This window comes from Maylandia zebra, linkage group LG1, assembly GCF_041146795.1.
Source record: "Maylandia zebra isolate NMK-2024a linkage group LG1, Mzebra_GT3a, whole genome shotgun sequence".
Classification (NCBI taxonomy): domain Eukaryota; kingdom Metazoa; phylum Chordata; class Actinopteri; order Cichliformes; family Cichlidae; genus Maylandia; species Maylandia zebra.
Window position 1 is genome coordinate 27,659,100 of NC_135167.1, and position 15,342 is coordinate 27,674,441.

The 15,342-nt window shown below is 44.4% G+C and overlaps 1 protein-coding gene across 2 annotated transcripts; it reads right to left on the reverse strand.

The window, feature by feature from the left end:
- Positions 1-1,027: 1,027 nt before the first annotated feature.
- On the reverse strand, positions 1,028-15,331 carry whamm (WASP homolog associated with actin, golgi membranes and microtubules). Of its 2 annotated transcripts, XM_024802764.2 has the most exons (11): positions 14,665-15,330; positions 12,857-13,030; positions 11,021-11,171; positions 10,644-10,813; positions 9,093-9,300; positions 7,775-7,959; positions 7,176-7,262; positions 6,995-7,090; positions 4,184-4,601; positions 3,640-3,782; positions 1,028-2,356 (listed from the first exon to the last, which is right to left on the reverse strand). In XM_024802764.2, exons 1-11 carry the CDS (start codon positions 15,235-15,237, stop codon positions 2,201-2,203), a joined length of 2,361 nt encoding a protein of 786 aa, XP_024658532.2. In that variant the 5' UTR covers positions 15,238-15,330; the 3' UTR covers positions 1,028-2,200. The 2 variants fall into 2 exon arrangements, with proteins under 2 accessions (XP_024658532.2, XP_076740333.1); XM_076884218.1 differs by lacking the exons at positions 1,028-2,356; positions 3,640-3,782 and adding an exon at positions 3,789-4,019 and having other exon boundaries at positions 14,665-15,331.
- Positions 15,332-15,342: the final 11 nt, after the last annotated feature.

The following is a 15,342-nucleotide window of genomic DNA, read 5'->3' on the forward strand; positions in this document are numbered from 1 at the left end:
TGAATGTCCTTGAGGTCAGCAGATAGGTTCCCAGACTGTTTGCAGCCTTACTGAACACCTGAACACTGTCAGCCAGAGTAACAAACTACACAATGGACCGCCATGAAAGCAGGAAATCTGGGTAGATATTCATGCCCACCTTAGGATGAACCCTTCTCACTTAAGTCACCCTTAAGTCTTTTTGTTTGGCGCCACCAGCAGGTCGCCATTTTGACCATATATCTGACATGCATACTGATAATGATCTGCTAAATGTCAGCACTGCTTTAAAGTTTCAACTCTGGATCTCATTACACACAATTAGGGCTTAAATACCAATTTGAAAAAAAAATTGTACTTCTGCTCCTCAACTTTCAGCCTCGCTCCCAATCGATTCTGGTAGAGCAAAAACGGCCTCTCGTTCTCTCTGCTGTCATCGCTGTCTGACTCTCAGCTCTCATTGTGTGACTGGTGACAAGTGGGCGAGTTGGTGAAACATCAAGAGACTATGCTGCTCTGTACATGTGAGCGAGAGAGCGAGCAAGAGAGCGATATGGCACTGCAGGCCACTACCGCTGACACTTCTTGTTGCCATAGTAACAGGCTGCTGAAATTTCTGTTTATACTGGATGGAGGTGTTCGTCTAAATACCCCCGTGTGCGCCTTCCCTCCCACCCCGAGGTGCGTGACCCGTCTCCACCTGAATCGCGTGGATGTTGCAAACAGATTGCACACAGACTGACAGCAGCCCCGCAAAAACGGTGGCTTCTCTTAAGTACGCAGAGCTGAATAAACTCAATCGCAGCTGGCTGGGGATGTCTGAGCTGTCACTGCAGGAGACCGATGTGTGAGAGCGAGCGCTGCCAGGATGGACATTACTTCGTGACTCATCACTGTGGGCTTCATCCACCAAAGCCCACTCGCCAGGGGTTCACCGGTGCAGGTCTGATGTGACTTTGTTTAAAGAATGAGGGCCTGGGCACAGGTAAGACTTTGGAGATCGGGGACCAGCGTGAGCAAAGCAAGTGGCAAAGAGCTCAGATGAATGTATTTGAATGAAAGTGGAGGGAAAAAGGAACGCCAACGTTTGATGACGACCTGATGCCTCCTAGTTTATTATTAAAACACAGCAATGCAGGTGTCGGCCTCGAACATCATTAACTCATAAAACTAAAATTGAATTCATCCTGTAAAGCATTTAATGCTGCTATCACACAGTTTAACTGTTTGACAGGTTCAGGTAAGGAACACTTGTAAAGATTGAGGAGGGAAAACCCCCCAAAACAAAGCAATGTGCTGTCACAGGTTGAAAGGTCAATTTGCCTTAAACAACAGGAACCTTTCCCCCGTTTTCCTTTTCTTTAGATCACACAGCGATTTGCGATGTTTTTTTTTTTTAATCCATTACTTAAATTAAAGCCTAATATTCTCAATTTGTCTTTGTGTATTTCACTTCGAAAGTGCCCTTTGATTAATCCTAAAGCGGTCCCAAAATTCTGACATGAGAAGGGGAAAATTGCGGGCAGCGTGAAACGGCCTGCAACGCAAACAGCGACAAAGACTTCAGACACGCAGGCTTTGAATGATTAACAGCGCTGCCTTCACGTGGCTGTAGCCTTACTGGGGTTAGGTTAAATAAACAATTGTTCAAATTTAATTACATTCAAAATGATGAGATCAGACCGAGTGGTGCGAGCGAAACGACAATTTGCGTAGTGTTGTCTTCACCGCCCGCAGCACAAGCTCCCACCCCACTCCCCCCCTGCTGTGTGACACTGTCACAAAAGGCCTTCGGGCACAGATTTGGGAGAAATTCAATAATTAGAGGAGCGTTAAAAACAAAGCGGCTCATTCGCTCTCACTGGGATTTCTGAAAATTGGAAAGTGTTTTAGAGGAGAGTAAGTCCTGATTCTGCCGCTCGCTAGTTAGTTGCAGTGTTGGATGTATTACAGCGTTTCAGGGCTACAAAACAAAAGCACACACACATACACACATACACACACACACAAAAGGGATTAAATGTGCAACAACTTCAACAAACTGCAACATTTAAGTCTGAGGAGGCGTAATCCTGTTCTTGTCAAACAAGCAGCTTTTTTTTTTTCTTCTTGTTTTCCGATGGAAAATTGGCAACAATGAGCTGAAGCTCATAACTGTGAGGAAGACTGAGAGGAGCTAACATAAGACGGCAGCTTCATCGGCGTGAGTGCGCACGCATTCTCAGCTATCCCAGTCTGCACTGCGTCCCTCTTCGTCCCCTCTGTCGTCCTCATCCGAATCAGCCGCCACCTTCTTCATCCTCATCATGGCGGCCTTGATGCTGCGCTCCAGCTCGTTGTCTCCGCCGCTCGGGACTTCTGCTCGTGCAGGAACCACCTACGCAACGGCAAAGAAATACAGTTCACATTTTAAGTTAGCGCCTGCTGTGAAATCTGTAATCAGTACCAAAAAAGTAGCTAATAACATTATAGTAGAGAGCTACATAGCAATGACCCCGTTGGGATAACACCCGACCCTGGAACTAGAACAGCTAAATGTATTCTAGTCTGTTATAGCATAGGTTTTTACGTATGCATAACTGTGGCTCCACAGTTTAGCACATTTGTCTAATATGTGAAAGATCCCTGGGTCGAGACCAGAAGGAGACACAGATCCAGCCTCAGGGGGTCACAAGCGAGTGTACTCCCTGTGCTGGACCCAAGCCTGGATAAATGGAAGGATTGCATCAGGAAGGGCGTGTGGTCTAAAATCTGTGCCAAATCAAATATGTGGCTCCATCCGCTGTGGTGGCTCCTCGGGAAATAAGGGAAGAGCCTAAAGTATGTTGCATGTATACTTGTGAAAGTTGATTCTGTTGATCTGTATTGTAGGGTTTGCAGTGGGTGAAGCGCTGAAGAGGTCACTTGGCTAACATCATCCACAAAATCAACTTTCTGGGCTTATAAAGGAGACGTCTGCATTCTCATAAAATAAAAAAGGAATTTACACGCACAACCTGTGAACAGCTTCATCGACCATTTGTTTAAAATTAGAAGCAAAATACCCAATTTTAAATTTACTAGCACTGTTCAATAATTCACTCCTTTGCTGCGCTAAAAAAGAATCCACACGGGGGAGCTGTTTGTTGTGCACAAGAGTGCACTCAAAGTTCCCATACAGCATGTCTCCTATCAAAAATTAGGACGTGAACGGCTTTTTGTGACAGCTCCTATAGCTTAACTACCTCACGAATGTGTTCTTCACCATTAATAGTCGGTCAGTAAAAAGAAATATTGTACACTGAGAACAAACGAGGTTTAATTTATGTGATCCACGTCCACAGCAAACGGCTCATAGCAAAAATACCGGTGGTCCTTAGTGAAAATGAAACTCGTGTCACATTTACCTAAACACCGATGATCGCATATTACACAAACACAAATAAATTGTGCATTTGTTAGGTAGCATTTTCACATGCAGATTAATTCTTTAGTAAAGACTGATATTTGATATTTGGAAGGTTTTTTTGGGGGGGGGGGGGGGTTGACACAAACTGACCCACACTGGCTTTTTTTCCCCACAGGTGAATAAGCAACTGTCATCACATTTTTACCAAGTGACACATGCGGTGATGCAATCGTTCTGCAGTAAGCTAGCCGATCAACGTATCAACATCTCACCTTCTTCAGGGTGACTCCCTGTCGGATGGCAGACATCAGACTGCTCCTTGCGTCCCCAGTGGGGCTCGGCGTGCTGGCCGCGGGGACCTTTCGAAGCTTAATCTGTCCACGCTGTAGCGAAGCCAACACTTCGTCCATGGTTCCTACAAAAATACCAAAGTTAAAGGAGAAACACTGTTAAAGTGTAGGGGAAGAAGCTACACTGCTGATGAGCTGGTTCTTAGCTCGCTGTAAGAAACATTATTGAAACAGTTTTGTTGAGTGTGCTCCGTTTCACATGATCTTATGAAAAAGAAGCTCTGCTGGACGTTAGAGTCTCCTTGGAGCAGACAGCGTATATAACCAGGACCACTACTGCAGGTAAAATGCCTCCTCTGGCCCTGTGAGAGAAGTTAGGAATTTAGGACAGAACACTATGTGCAGACACACACACAACCTTCCCAGCAGCCAAACAAAAATCACGTATCCTGCTCCATTCTTTTATTCTTCGTTGGTTTTGTTGGACATGAAGATCTGAATGATACTGCACGTATTTCACCCTCACCTATATTTTGTTTGAGCGTGTTCTTGGCTGGAAATGGAGGGCCCTCTTTTTCACTCAGAGGCATCGGGGCATCCTCTGATGAGGGCGACACTCGGGGGGGAGGCAGCAGTGACAGTGGCGGTGGTGGTGGTGGTGGTGGTGGCGGAGGAGGAGGAGGGGGTGGGGCTGTTGGGGGAGGGGGGATGGCCGTTGGAGGAGGTGGCGCAGCGTAGATTTGGACAGGCATGTCTTTCAGCTGCTGCTTTTTGGCTGGTTTCTTGCGCCTTGGTGCGGGTCGGATGGAGGGAGGGGGTCCTTGAGAAGAGGGAGCAGGGCTGAGGCTGATGATGGACATCGGCTGCGAGGGGCACAGGCTTTCTGGAGAAGACGGCGAAGGCCTGGACTGGGGCGCTTTCAGGATGTACTGGCCCGGTCGCTTCTGGAAAAAAAAAAAAGAAGAAAAAAAAAAAAACCATCAGCTGAAGCTCATGCATTAATGTTTTGTTTTAAACAGGCATCTACATGAGATTTAAAAAAGTGGCGGCAGATCTGCATCAAAGCCCCGCACAGTTAAGCACGGACGTAAAAGCTGATCGTTTAAATCAGGGATGTCAAACTCGTTTTATAATGTTGGCCACATACTTTGATCCTAAGTAGGCTGGACCTCCACTTTCTGTCAATGTAAGGTTAAACTACACATTTCATTTCTCATGTATAAGAAAACTAAGTGTAATTTCGGGGGTGCGTCAGTTTTTCTACATAATTAAGAAATACTACTGTAAATAAATGAAAGAAAACTGGCAGCATGACTCCATAGGCTTAAATGATATATAATGGGATAAAAATATGAGAAATAAATGTGTAAAATTCAATGAAAACATCTGTTAGTGCAAACTGTCCTGTGATTAGAAAACAGAACATTTTTTGTTAATTGAATGTCTTTTTTTTTTTTTTTTTTTTCAGATTTTCTTAGCAGATACATTCATCTATTTCTTATTTGCCTTAGAGTCTGTATAAATGGCTATGGTGGAGGTCTTTATTAGTTTATTAGTTAGTTCTCCTTCATATTTTCCAAAGCTGTCCAATGGGCCACATTACAGTCTTTGGCAGGACGATTCTGGCCCTCGGGCCTTATGATGACACCCCTGGTTTAAACAAAATAGTCTCACCACAAAGGCTTCTCAGTTCTGGCTTAAAAAGGACCAAGTTCGACCGAAATACATAATAATTGGTTTGATTTTCCTGCTCACTATGGAATATACAGATGTACTGTCAACAGTGAGCAGAGCATGTAGACGCTCATGAACAAGAGGACACAAGGGAGTGATTTTAAACACAAGAATCAGCCGTCTGAAATCTTGTGGGTGTATTTGTGTGCAGGTGGAACGACATCACAGTGTTGGGCTTTCTGCGTGTGTTGCAGAGAGAGAATTTCCTGGGGCCAAAAACTTGTTTCGTAGTGACCTTTGACCACCGAGATCCAACATCATTGTTACATCTGGTTGCCATGACGCCCTGACACAACCACAAATGGGATGTGAGTCTCCACCTGGAATTGAGCCAGCAACCTTTTGCTAACCATGCACATTTGTTAACCACTACACTATGGAGGCATTAAAAAAATACCAAGAGAGCATTAATGTGGGGTGGCTGTAGCTCAGGTGGCAGAGCAGGTCAGCCACTAATCAGAAGGTCGGTGGTTCGATCCCAGGCTGCCTCCTGGCTGCATGCCAAATATCCTTGGGCAAGATACTAACCACATGTTTGCCTACTGGTGGTGGTCAGAGGGCCTGGTGGCGCCTGTGTCCGGCAGCCTCGCCTCTGTCAGTGTGCCCCAGGGCAGCTGTGGCTACAATGTAGCTTGCCATCACCAGTGTGTGAATGTGTGTGTGAATGGGTGAATGACTGAATGTAGTGTAAAGCGCTTTGGGGTCCTATGGACTAGAAAAGCGCTATACAAATGCAGGCCAATGTTTTGTTTTAAAGCAGGACCATTCATTCAGTCACATGAATCAATGGAATGATTTCTAGTAGTTTCTGACCACTCAAAGTGCTTTAAACTACAAGCCCCCATCTTCTTTTTCATACATATTCATCCTGTGCACATGAGCGCTGCATCTACCGATTTAGAATCATCAGTTAATCTAACATGCATGTCTTTGGACTGCTGGAGGAAGACGGATAACCCCAGGAGGTTTGAATCCTTAATCGCCCGCTCGGCCTTTTTCTCGCTGTGAGGCGACGCAATGCCAGCCACTGCACCACTGTGCCGCCAAATGATGTAGTCATCATCATTACCCAGTCATTATTACTGATGCAGGGCTCTCTTCCTGGGCTCGTAGCTATTCTAGCAGCACTGAGGTTGCTTCAGCTGAATACTAATGCCATTCTTGATTAGGTGTTGACAATGGCATCGCTAACATGCTAGTTTAAGGTAGCGTCTAAGTCTTTTTTAGCAGTCAGCACACTGTAAAGGAGAAGCTGATGGAAATGTCATTAGTTATATTTATATTTAAAGTTAAAACAGAGTCTGACTGTCACACTGAAAATATCACTGGGTCACTGAAGTTAGAAGCCAACAAAGAGCAGTCGTCCACGCACAGTTTGAAGCTCTGGTGTAAGACAGCTCATTACTAACAAGCCCGTCCACAGCCACAGCGCGCCGTCATCAGGACTTCCTCCGACGCGAGGGGTCGAGTGGCTAATAACTGAGCTTTTATTTTTGAGGTGAACTATTACATTAAGAGGGTACGATGCAGCGTCCCCCCGGGTTTTATTAACTCGGAGAGAGCTGCAGGCGAAGGCAGAGCAGAACGAGTGAGAGCGCCTGACCTCTCTGAAGGATCGTAATCGGCTCAGAGTTTTCTCCCGCTCCTTGTCCACCCACTCTTTCCTCCTCTGCTCCTCCTCCTTCTTCTTCTCTCGTTTCTGCAGACAACAGAGGGAGACACTGAGAGGCACAGGAGAGAAACAGCGGCTTTCATTTGCGGCTCCAACAACCGGGCTGACTTACGAGGTGGACCTGGTGATGCTGGTTGAAGACTATGGAGCTCTGTTTTTCCACCAGGTGCTTCTGCTCATGTGCATCTGTGCACTGATCCTAAAGAGAGACAAAACATATCACTTAATCGCTCGAAAATACATTTTAGTCTGTCAGAAATTAGCGACTGTCTGAGCAAACGGTTAAAAAACTTTGAGAAAATGCAACTGCAACACATCCGGATTTTATTTGGAGGCCGTTATTTGTAATTTTCCAATGCCCCTATTTTTTTAACTGCATTCCCTCCCTGTGAATTACTGGAATTAACTATCGAGAGTCTTTAACCAGGCTGCCTTTGCCATTTTTTTTGCTCTGAGTAATACTTTTTTTAAAATCAAATAAGCAAGCAGCCAACAAAAGAGGAAAACATGCCAAGTGCTTCAATTACTATGTCAGCTAAAAATAAACCAATGTAGTAAAAACATTTTAAAAACCCAGCATTTGGCACACGAGGCAGGCGGAGATGTGCCTTTGAAGGATCGATACATTTTTCCTTGGACAAAAAACCCCCAAAACGCTTGAAAGGACCACAGAATATGAAATGATTTCATGTCAGCAGCACTCGCACACACCTTTTTGTTACGCAGGTAAGCTCGGCGGGCACAGATGTTGCCCCTCTTGGTTTCCAGGGTCTGTAGGCGTCTTTTGAGCTGACTGACAGCTGGAGGGTCTGGTTGATGAATACCTGTGTGGACCATGCTCTGCAACTCCTCCGGATCCTCGCACACATCGTAGTACACCACCTCCTCCTTCAGCTCTGAAACACAAACGCAGCCCAGTCACTCCTACATGTCTTCTGTTTATATGGCATCCTCTCCAGCTGTACGTCAGCTGTCGCATCCCATCAGACAACCTAAATAACCAGTGTCATGCCCACTGCTCACGAGCAGCACAGGTAGTTGTCACAGGTAGTGCCAAGGTTACTTTTGTGCCAACTGTAGTTATGCAGCTTACGTGAAGTTAAGAAATCTGTTTACTTCCTGTTTAGGTAGCAAACTTACATCTGATTAAGAGTAAGCGGCTTAACGTTGGTAAAATTACTGCTAAATTATAAAAGCATCTCCTCAGCTGCTTATGAAACGTTCTGGGTCTCCTTGGCAACTGCACTAATTGCAGTATTTGCATTGCAGTAGCTTTCTCCTTATTTACAGAACATCATATCTTCCTCAGTCCTCCAACTTTATGTTCACGAATAACAAATGACAGAGGGCGCGCTGCTGTTTCTTAGCTAGGAAACTACACCTGAGAGCTGTAAAGGTAAATATGCCCACAGCCAAAGTCACCACAGACACAGACAGCAAGATGCACACGCAAACACCTTGGAAGCAAACATGCCCCCTCCCGCGAGGAACAATTAGAGAAACATTTACACGAACAAAATACAGCATTTCCCAGAAGGCACCTCTTTTCCACAACACACTGCCTGACAATCCAACACATTATAATGCAGCGGGGAGGGGGGCATTGTGTAATGTGTCATTTTAATCATAACTGACACAGAGTCTGAAGGGTGCTGAATCAGCGCTGTGGGAATTGTAGTGTTGGGATATATCGTAAGATGCGTTTAGAATATTGGAAAAATTCTATCCTAATATGAATATATTTGTTTAAAATTTCGATAGTACAGTGGCAGTATAATGCCCTCGTAAGTGGATATCAGGCCCTTGTAGAGCAAAATTCAGTATTTTGGTCTAGACAACTCAAAATGTGATGTCCACATATGTGGACGCCAGGTCCTAGAAGGAAGACCTTCAGAAAGCCTGGTTGCTCAAGACTGCTTCAAAAACAAGAAACTCTGTCACCGTGGAGGCTCAAGACTTTTGCAAAACACGTGTACATATACCCAAAATAAATCTGCTGTACAGCACAGCTATGTAAATGTGAGGATACCTTTAATCTGTCGTCTCAGGGTGTCTATCTGAGCCACCAGGAGCTGCTCTTCATTTTTCAGGATTTCAAACTTGGCGTCGTAGAGTTCTAGCTGGGTTTCGTAGAACTGCAGTTCCAGCTGGTCCACAGTGTCCTGCTTCTGGCCGTCCTCAAACGCAGACCTTAAATCGGCCCTCTGGCCTTGGGCTCTCACGGAGAGGTTCTCCAGCTGCAAGGCAACGACAGAAAAATGTTACATCAGCCCCGCTGAAAGGATCATAGCGGTCGTTTGTGGGGAGAAAAAAAAACAAAAAACAGTCGTTTGTATATATACAGTGAATACTTTGTGAGGCAAGTGCTACTTTTTGACAGCTCGCTACCTGTCCTTGAACATTATGATCAAAATAGGCTTTGCTTTCAGCCACGCTACTGGCAAACACACACACACACACACACACACACACACACACACACACACACACACACACACACAAGATAAATCTGACATAAAAAATTAAGCATTTGTGATGAACTGCCTGTCTGAAGACAGTTTAATCTCTGCAAGCTTTCATGCTGTGATGAAATGAGCTGAAACCAGCAGCTACCTGCAGCATGTGCCATGCATGAGCTTTTGCATTCAAAGCATTCAAAATACAGCCTTAAAATGCTCTTAATTATGTCGAACACAAATACACACACTGCTGGAATATGACACAGCTGCCACAGAGACTGAAGCGGTACACTCACGCAAACATCTGGGATACCCGCAGGCATACTGGCACGCTCTAAAGAGTCACCGAGCTGTGTTGCCACCAGCGCAAGAGTTTGCGTAGGTGTAGCTCGCTGATCTCGTTATGAACACTCGCACACAGCTGCAGATGTAAAGGCTCGGGTTGATTTCACAGTGACGGATGACGCCAGCGTCCTCAAACCTGACTTTTTTTTTTTATTATTTAAAAAGCTTAATGGGATGGGAATGCAGCCGTGTGAAGGTAAAGGTGTTGCGGTTGTTCTCCTTGCTCTTTTCAAGAGCTCAAACGCACAGCATGACCCCCGTGAAGCAGCAAGTGATCCGGTGCCATACCATCCCGAAAAATGCCGTGATCCTGACATGAGAAACATCCTCCTGGTGCAGTCGCACATTTGTGTGTAGCTGGCATATTTTGAGTATGCATATATGCACCCAGACACACTCACTTATTCATGCGTGGAGGGGGTTTTTTGTGATCGGGATGGGGGTGTATTGAGGGGATTCTCTATGTTTTCAGAGAAGCTTTATAAATAGATCAAAAGGAACAGAGCAGCCACAGACTCACATCAGACTGGAGTACCGAGTGAATGATACATGAGAGCGAGTAGGCACCGTGTCACATCTCTACTGACTTACAACCACTACAAAAGCAGCGTTGGCCTTGGCACGGAAATAAAGACATGAATGATAATGAAAGTCTTACAACTGCACCACACTCTAGTAAGATGTTACCGAATGTGCTGAGTCATTACAGAACCACTGGAAAAGCAGCTGATACTAATGGAAAAAAAGAAAGAACGAAAGATAAAATGGACACGCACCCTCTCCTTGATGCTGTCTTTCTTGCGGCTGAGGCACATCTCGGTGGCTCTCATGTGCTGCAGGGTTTCTTTGGCCAATAGGAAACGGAGTTTTTCCAGCCTGGGAGCCGCTGACGCCCAGGCAGCGGGTCCAAAACGACACTTATCCTCCTCCATCTGTTTCACCATACCTGGAAATGTGCACAAGGAGCTGTCATATATATATAACGGTTATAATTTTTTCCTTACAAGTGTGAAATGAATCCCATAGCGTAATCATGGACGCTTTTCTTTTAAAACCATTTCCTCTGAAAACAATCTTTTTGGAGGTTTTGATCATTTACACATTTCATAATTAACCGAAACATCCACGCAGATATAAACACAGCAACTTATACCAGCCAGAGCCTTTGAAGTCTGTGCAAAGTAGGTGACAGTGATGTCCTGAATCGAGGCGACTGCATCCTCTGCTTTTTTTCTCCACTCCTCCGCCTCCTTTTCCAGAGCTGCAATTCTCTTAGGACCCAGTTCCTCAAACTCCAAAGACTTCTGCAGACAACCACAGCAAGCAAAACGGTCTTTACTCAAGGGCTTACCTGTCCGTAAGAAGTATGTATTAACTGTGCATTCATGGGAGCTTTATTCATATTTGGATGAGTGTAAAAACAAATTCTGACCTCTCTTTTCCCTCTAAGTGGACATAAATATTTTCCCTACACCACGCTCACTTTTTACATGTCATTCCCCTTGCTTTCTCCCCAATTTCCTGATACTCTTTACTGTCCTATCAAAATAAAGGCTAAAAATTCCCTTTAAAAAATAATGTTCTTTAACCTACATCACAGAGTTTGAGAACCACACTGGACATAGTGATGCAACAGGTCAGTCTATTCATGAGTGCTGTGTGTGGCTCAGCAATAACGAATGAACCAGTTAAGAGTGAAAGAGACCTTTATGTGATCACTAAAGGACGTATCGGTCAGTGCTGTGCAAAAGTCTTGAGCCAACTCTCATTTCTTTATGTGCTTCCAAGGAGTCAGACTTAGAGAAGACACCTAACAATGCCGCATGAATTACTGAAGCATGGACCAGTGTTTACACAGAAGAGACAACTTAGTAAAAAAACATTTTATTCACTGTGCTATTAGCTGAAGACTTAGCAGCAGCTCAGCATCATGTACAGTGTGTCCTTAAAAAGACTGGGTAAGTGGAGGACAAAAGAAGAAGTGGCAGGTCTAAAATCTGTCTACAGCAGGTAAACAGCATGTGGAAGTCATGTCTTTAAGAAACAGGAATACATCCAGCAAAGTCCTGACACAGGATCTGAGAGATCCTTGTGATGTTTTAGTTGATCCATCTACTGGTCAACGAAGTAAAGAAGCGATTCTTAAGGAAGGGAAACAGGGAGAAAAGGCTGAGGTGTGCCAAACTACATAAGAACTAGACTGACAAATCACTGACAACAGATCTTATGGAGTGATGAAATTTGACATTTTTGGTTCAAATCACTGTCAGTGAGTGTTTACAGCCATCTATAAAACACAGTGGAGGCTCCATCGTGGTTTGGGGCTACGTTTCATTCAGGGGCGTTGTCAAAACTGCTGGAATTATGAACACAGAAAAGTACCATCACATTTTGGTCCATGTTATCAAGAAAGCACCTAATTGGCAACGCCTTCATTTCTCATCATAACAATGATCCCAAACAAACTGTGAGTGCAGTAAAAGTATACCTGGATAGAGAAACACATAATAAAACACCATCAGTCACAGACTGGCCTCCCCAGAGCCTGGACCTCAACTTTACTGAAGCAGTGCGGGATCAGCTTGACAGACAACAGAACAAAAGGCAGCAAACATCCAAAGAAAAGTTTTGAATGTCCTTAAAGAAGCCTGGAGAATTATTCCTGAAGACTACTTAAAGAAATTACGAGATTGTTCAGGCTGTGTTGAAGAAACTTTGTACAATTCTAACAAGCTTAAAAGTCAATCTCTGTTTTTGCCTCACATACTGTATATTTTAGCTATGTTTATATGTTTTGATAAATCACTGCAATATTTCACATTTTCCTAGCAAAATATAAAGAAATGAGGGGGTGGCTCAAGACTTTTGCACAGTATTGTAAAATCCTCCCTTTTTTTATTTTCATCAAAATCTTAAATTTCTGATATTAACACTAAGTACATCCCCTGCATATAATCGTGTAAAACATTCTGACAACGTGTGTATTTACAAGGATGTCCATCTTGTAAAGGCAGGCCAGCTCTCTCATGTCCCTGAAAGGCTGAAGCAGGTACTGGAAGAAAGTCGTGGCGACAGTCGCCAGGTCCTGGTAGGCCTCGTCTTCTTCCTCGTAGATGCTGAGCAGCATGACCATCCTGTCAGCACCGCTGTGACTTTGTAGCAGCTGTGGAGACAAAAAAAACTTAAACACCATGATCTGGGTTTACCCTGAGCACACAGCTTAGTTTTGCTCTGTATGACTTTTCATACTCAGAATGAACCAATCCAATCCGTGCCAGCTAACACAAGAGTCGATAACTAGGCCTTTCAGAATACAACTTGGGTGGGCTGAAGGTAGACTTGTGAAGACACTTCAAGATGAGGTTAGTGGTTGAACACCACGGGGATTCTTGGACCTGGTTCTGCGGTGTTGACCGCTGAAGTCAAACAAATTCAGGTATTAAAAAACATTTTATGTGAGAGTGATGAAATATTTGGAACTGAGACTTTTTTTTTTGGAGAGTGAGATCTTGGTTAAGAAAATGTTAAATTGCTTGGATTCAAAATATGTAAATAGTTGGAAAATCAAGTGTTATCTATGCCCTGACATCTTCCAGCATACAATGGGAACAATGTTTGCTTTAGCCATTAAAAACAATCAACGCAGCACCACAAACCTGCATCTGAGACAGCATAAGCAAAAGCTGGATAAGATGTCATAAAGGTATCATTTACAGCAGAACCGTAACAGTGGTTTATGTAGACATAATACCGGCACCGAGTACAGATTCTGATACATTTATTCTACTCGTAGCGGTGCCATCAACAGTTTTTCTTACAGGTCCACTTGCTCGTTGTTTCTGTGACCAATTCTTGATCAGAACCTTACATCTGTGTAAGGAAACAAACCAGCACAACAAGCACATTTTCAGCTCAGCGAGCTACATCATGATGTCTGTGGAAACAGGTACAGTGTGGGCATGTAAAAACTCAGCTACCATAACTCAGACCACATTATTTTGATAAAAGGACATGATAAGCTTGGAGGCATGCATTCCAGCGATCTCCAGTGGATCTCGAATGGAACTAGATTTCTGTTTTGATGTCAAGCTGACGTATTATGCTCTTCAAATGCTTCATTGGTCTATTGGCTGTCATTTGACTGCTTTTACTTCCATTTGCATGTGAAACAAACTAAACAGAGCTAAAGGGTCAGATTGCAGGTTGAAGCAGCAAACAAAGACCAGTGCTGGTGGTGTTGCAACATCTAGAGCCTTGGCTGGAACAGCAGCTGTGGTTTGCTGTGTCATGGTAGACCTGATTTAGGCTCACACCACCACTTAGAGGTGCTAATATGGCAGACTAGACCTTTAAACTTCTTGGGATTAGAGAGCATGCAGTCTTTCTCAGACTTCAGGGACTCATGTTTCTAAGGTGTTGTAAGACTTCTATCATAGATGGGGCACCAAACAGATACAGGGCCAGTGTTGCTGATACCGATGCCAATACTTTTGCCCTATAAAATGTAGATTACAAAGGGGAGAACAGTGTACCATGATTACTGATTGATTCATCATTAATTTACACATTCTGAACACATTTTAATGACCACTAAATCACTGTGATTTTTACTTTCCACATTAATTAATTAATTAACACAAGGTGTTTGGAAACTGATTTTCTGGAGACCTGGAATGTAAATGTGCACATTTATTTAACAAAATCCAGTGGGCATACTGCACTTAGGGAACAAAAACAGTCTCAGTCCTATCGCGTTGGTATCGATATTAGATCGATCCGCCCACCTCTACGCCTCACCTGTCTCAGGTGACCCTTGGCCCTTGACATCTCCTCCTGCAAGCTTTTCTTTTTGAACTCCTGTAAATTCTCAAAGTACTCCTCGACATCTCGGTCATCCTGTGCGAACAAGGTGTCGAGAACGATCTTCCGTCCGCAGAGGTCAATAGCGGTGCTGAAATACTTCTCGAGTTTCCTACACGGGGTGTCATAGTCCTTCTCGTCATTGTCTGGACCTGATCTCCTATTCAGGAAGAGCAAGTCCCAAATGTTGCCCTCTTCAAACTCCGTCAAATCCGGGAAGCAGCCTCCCAGGACGTCGGCCACGCAGGTGAACTGCTGGTGGACGTGCTTCAGATCGCTGACGGAGAAGAGTCCTGCCCAGCTCATCTGAGGGTCGTCGGCGGCAGGCTCGGATTTGCGCTTCTGCCGCTGTAACGTCCGGTTATGGCAGGTGACGGCGAACTTACACTCGATAACGTTCCACTGTACGATGAAGCCCAGTTTAAAGGCCTCATCTTCCTCAAATATGTTGCTTTTAACGGCCACCCACCCCTCCAGACTGTCTAGCCGCTCACACTCTATGCTGTTCATCTTAAAAAGAGATATTTCACCCTGGCCGAGAAGCTGCTGGCTCTGTTTACAACGTCCGCCATTTGTGTGACGTCAGTTGCCTTCACCAGCCCCGGAAGTTATCGG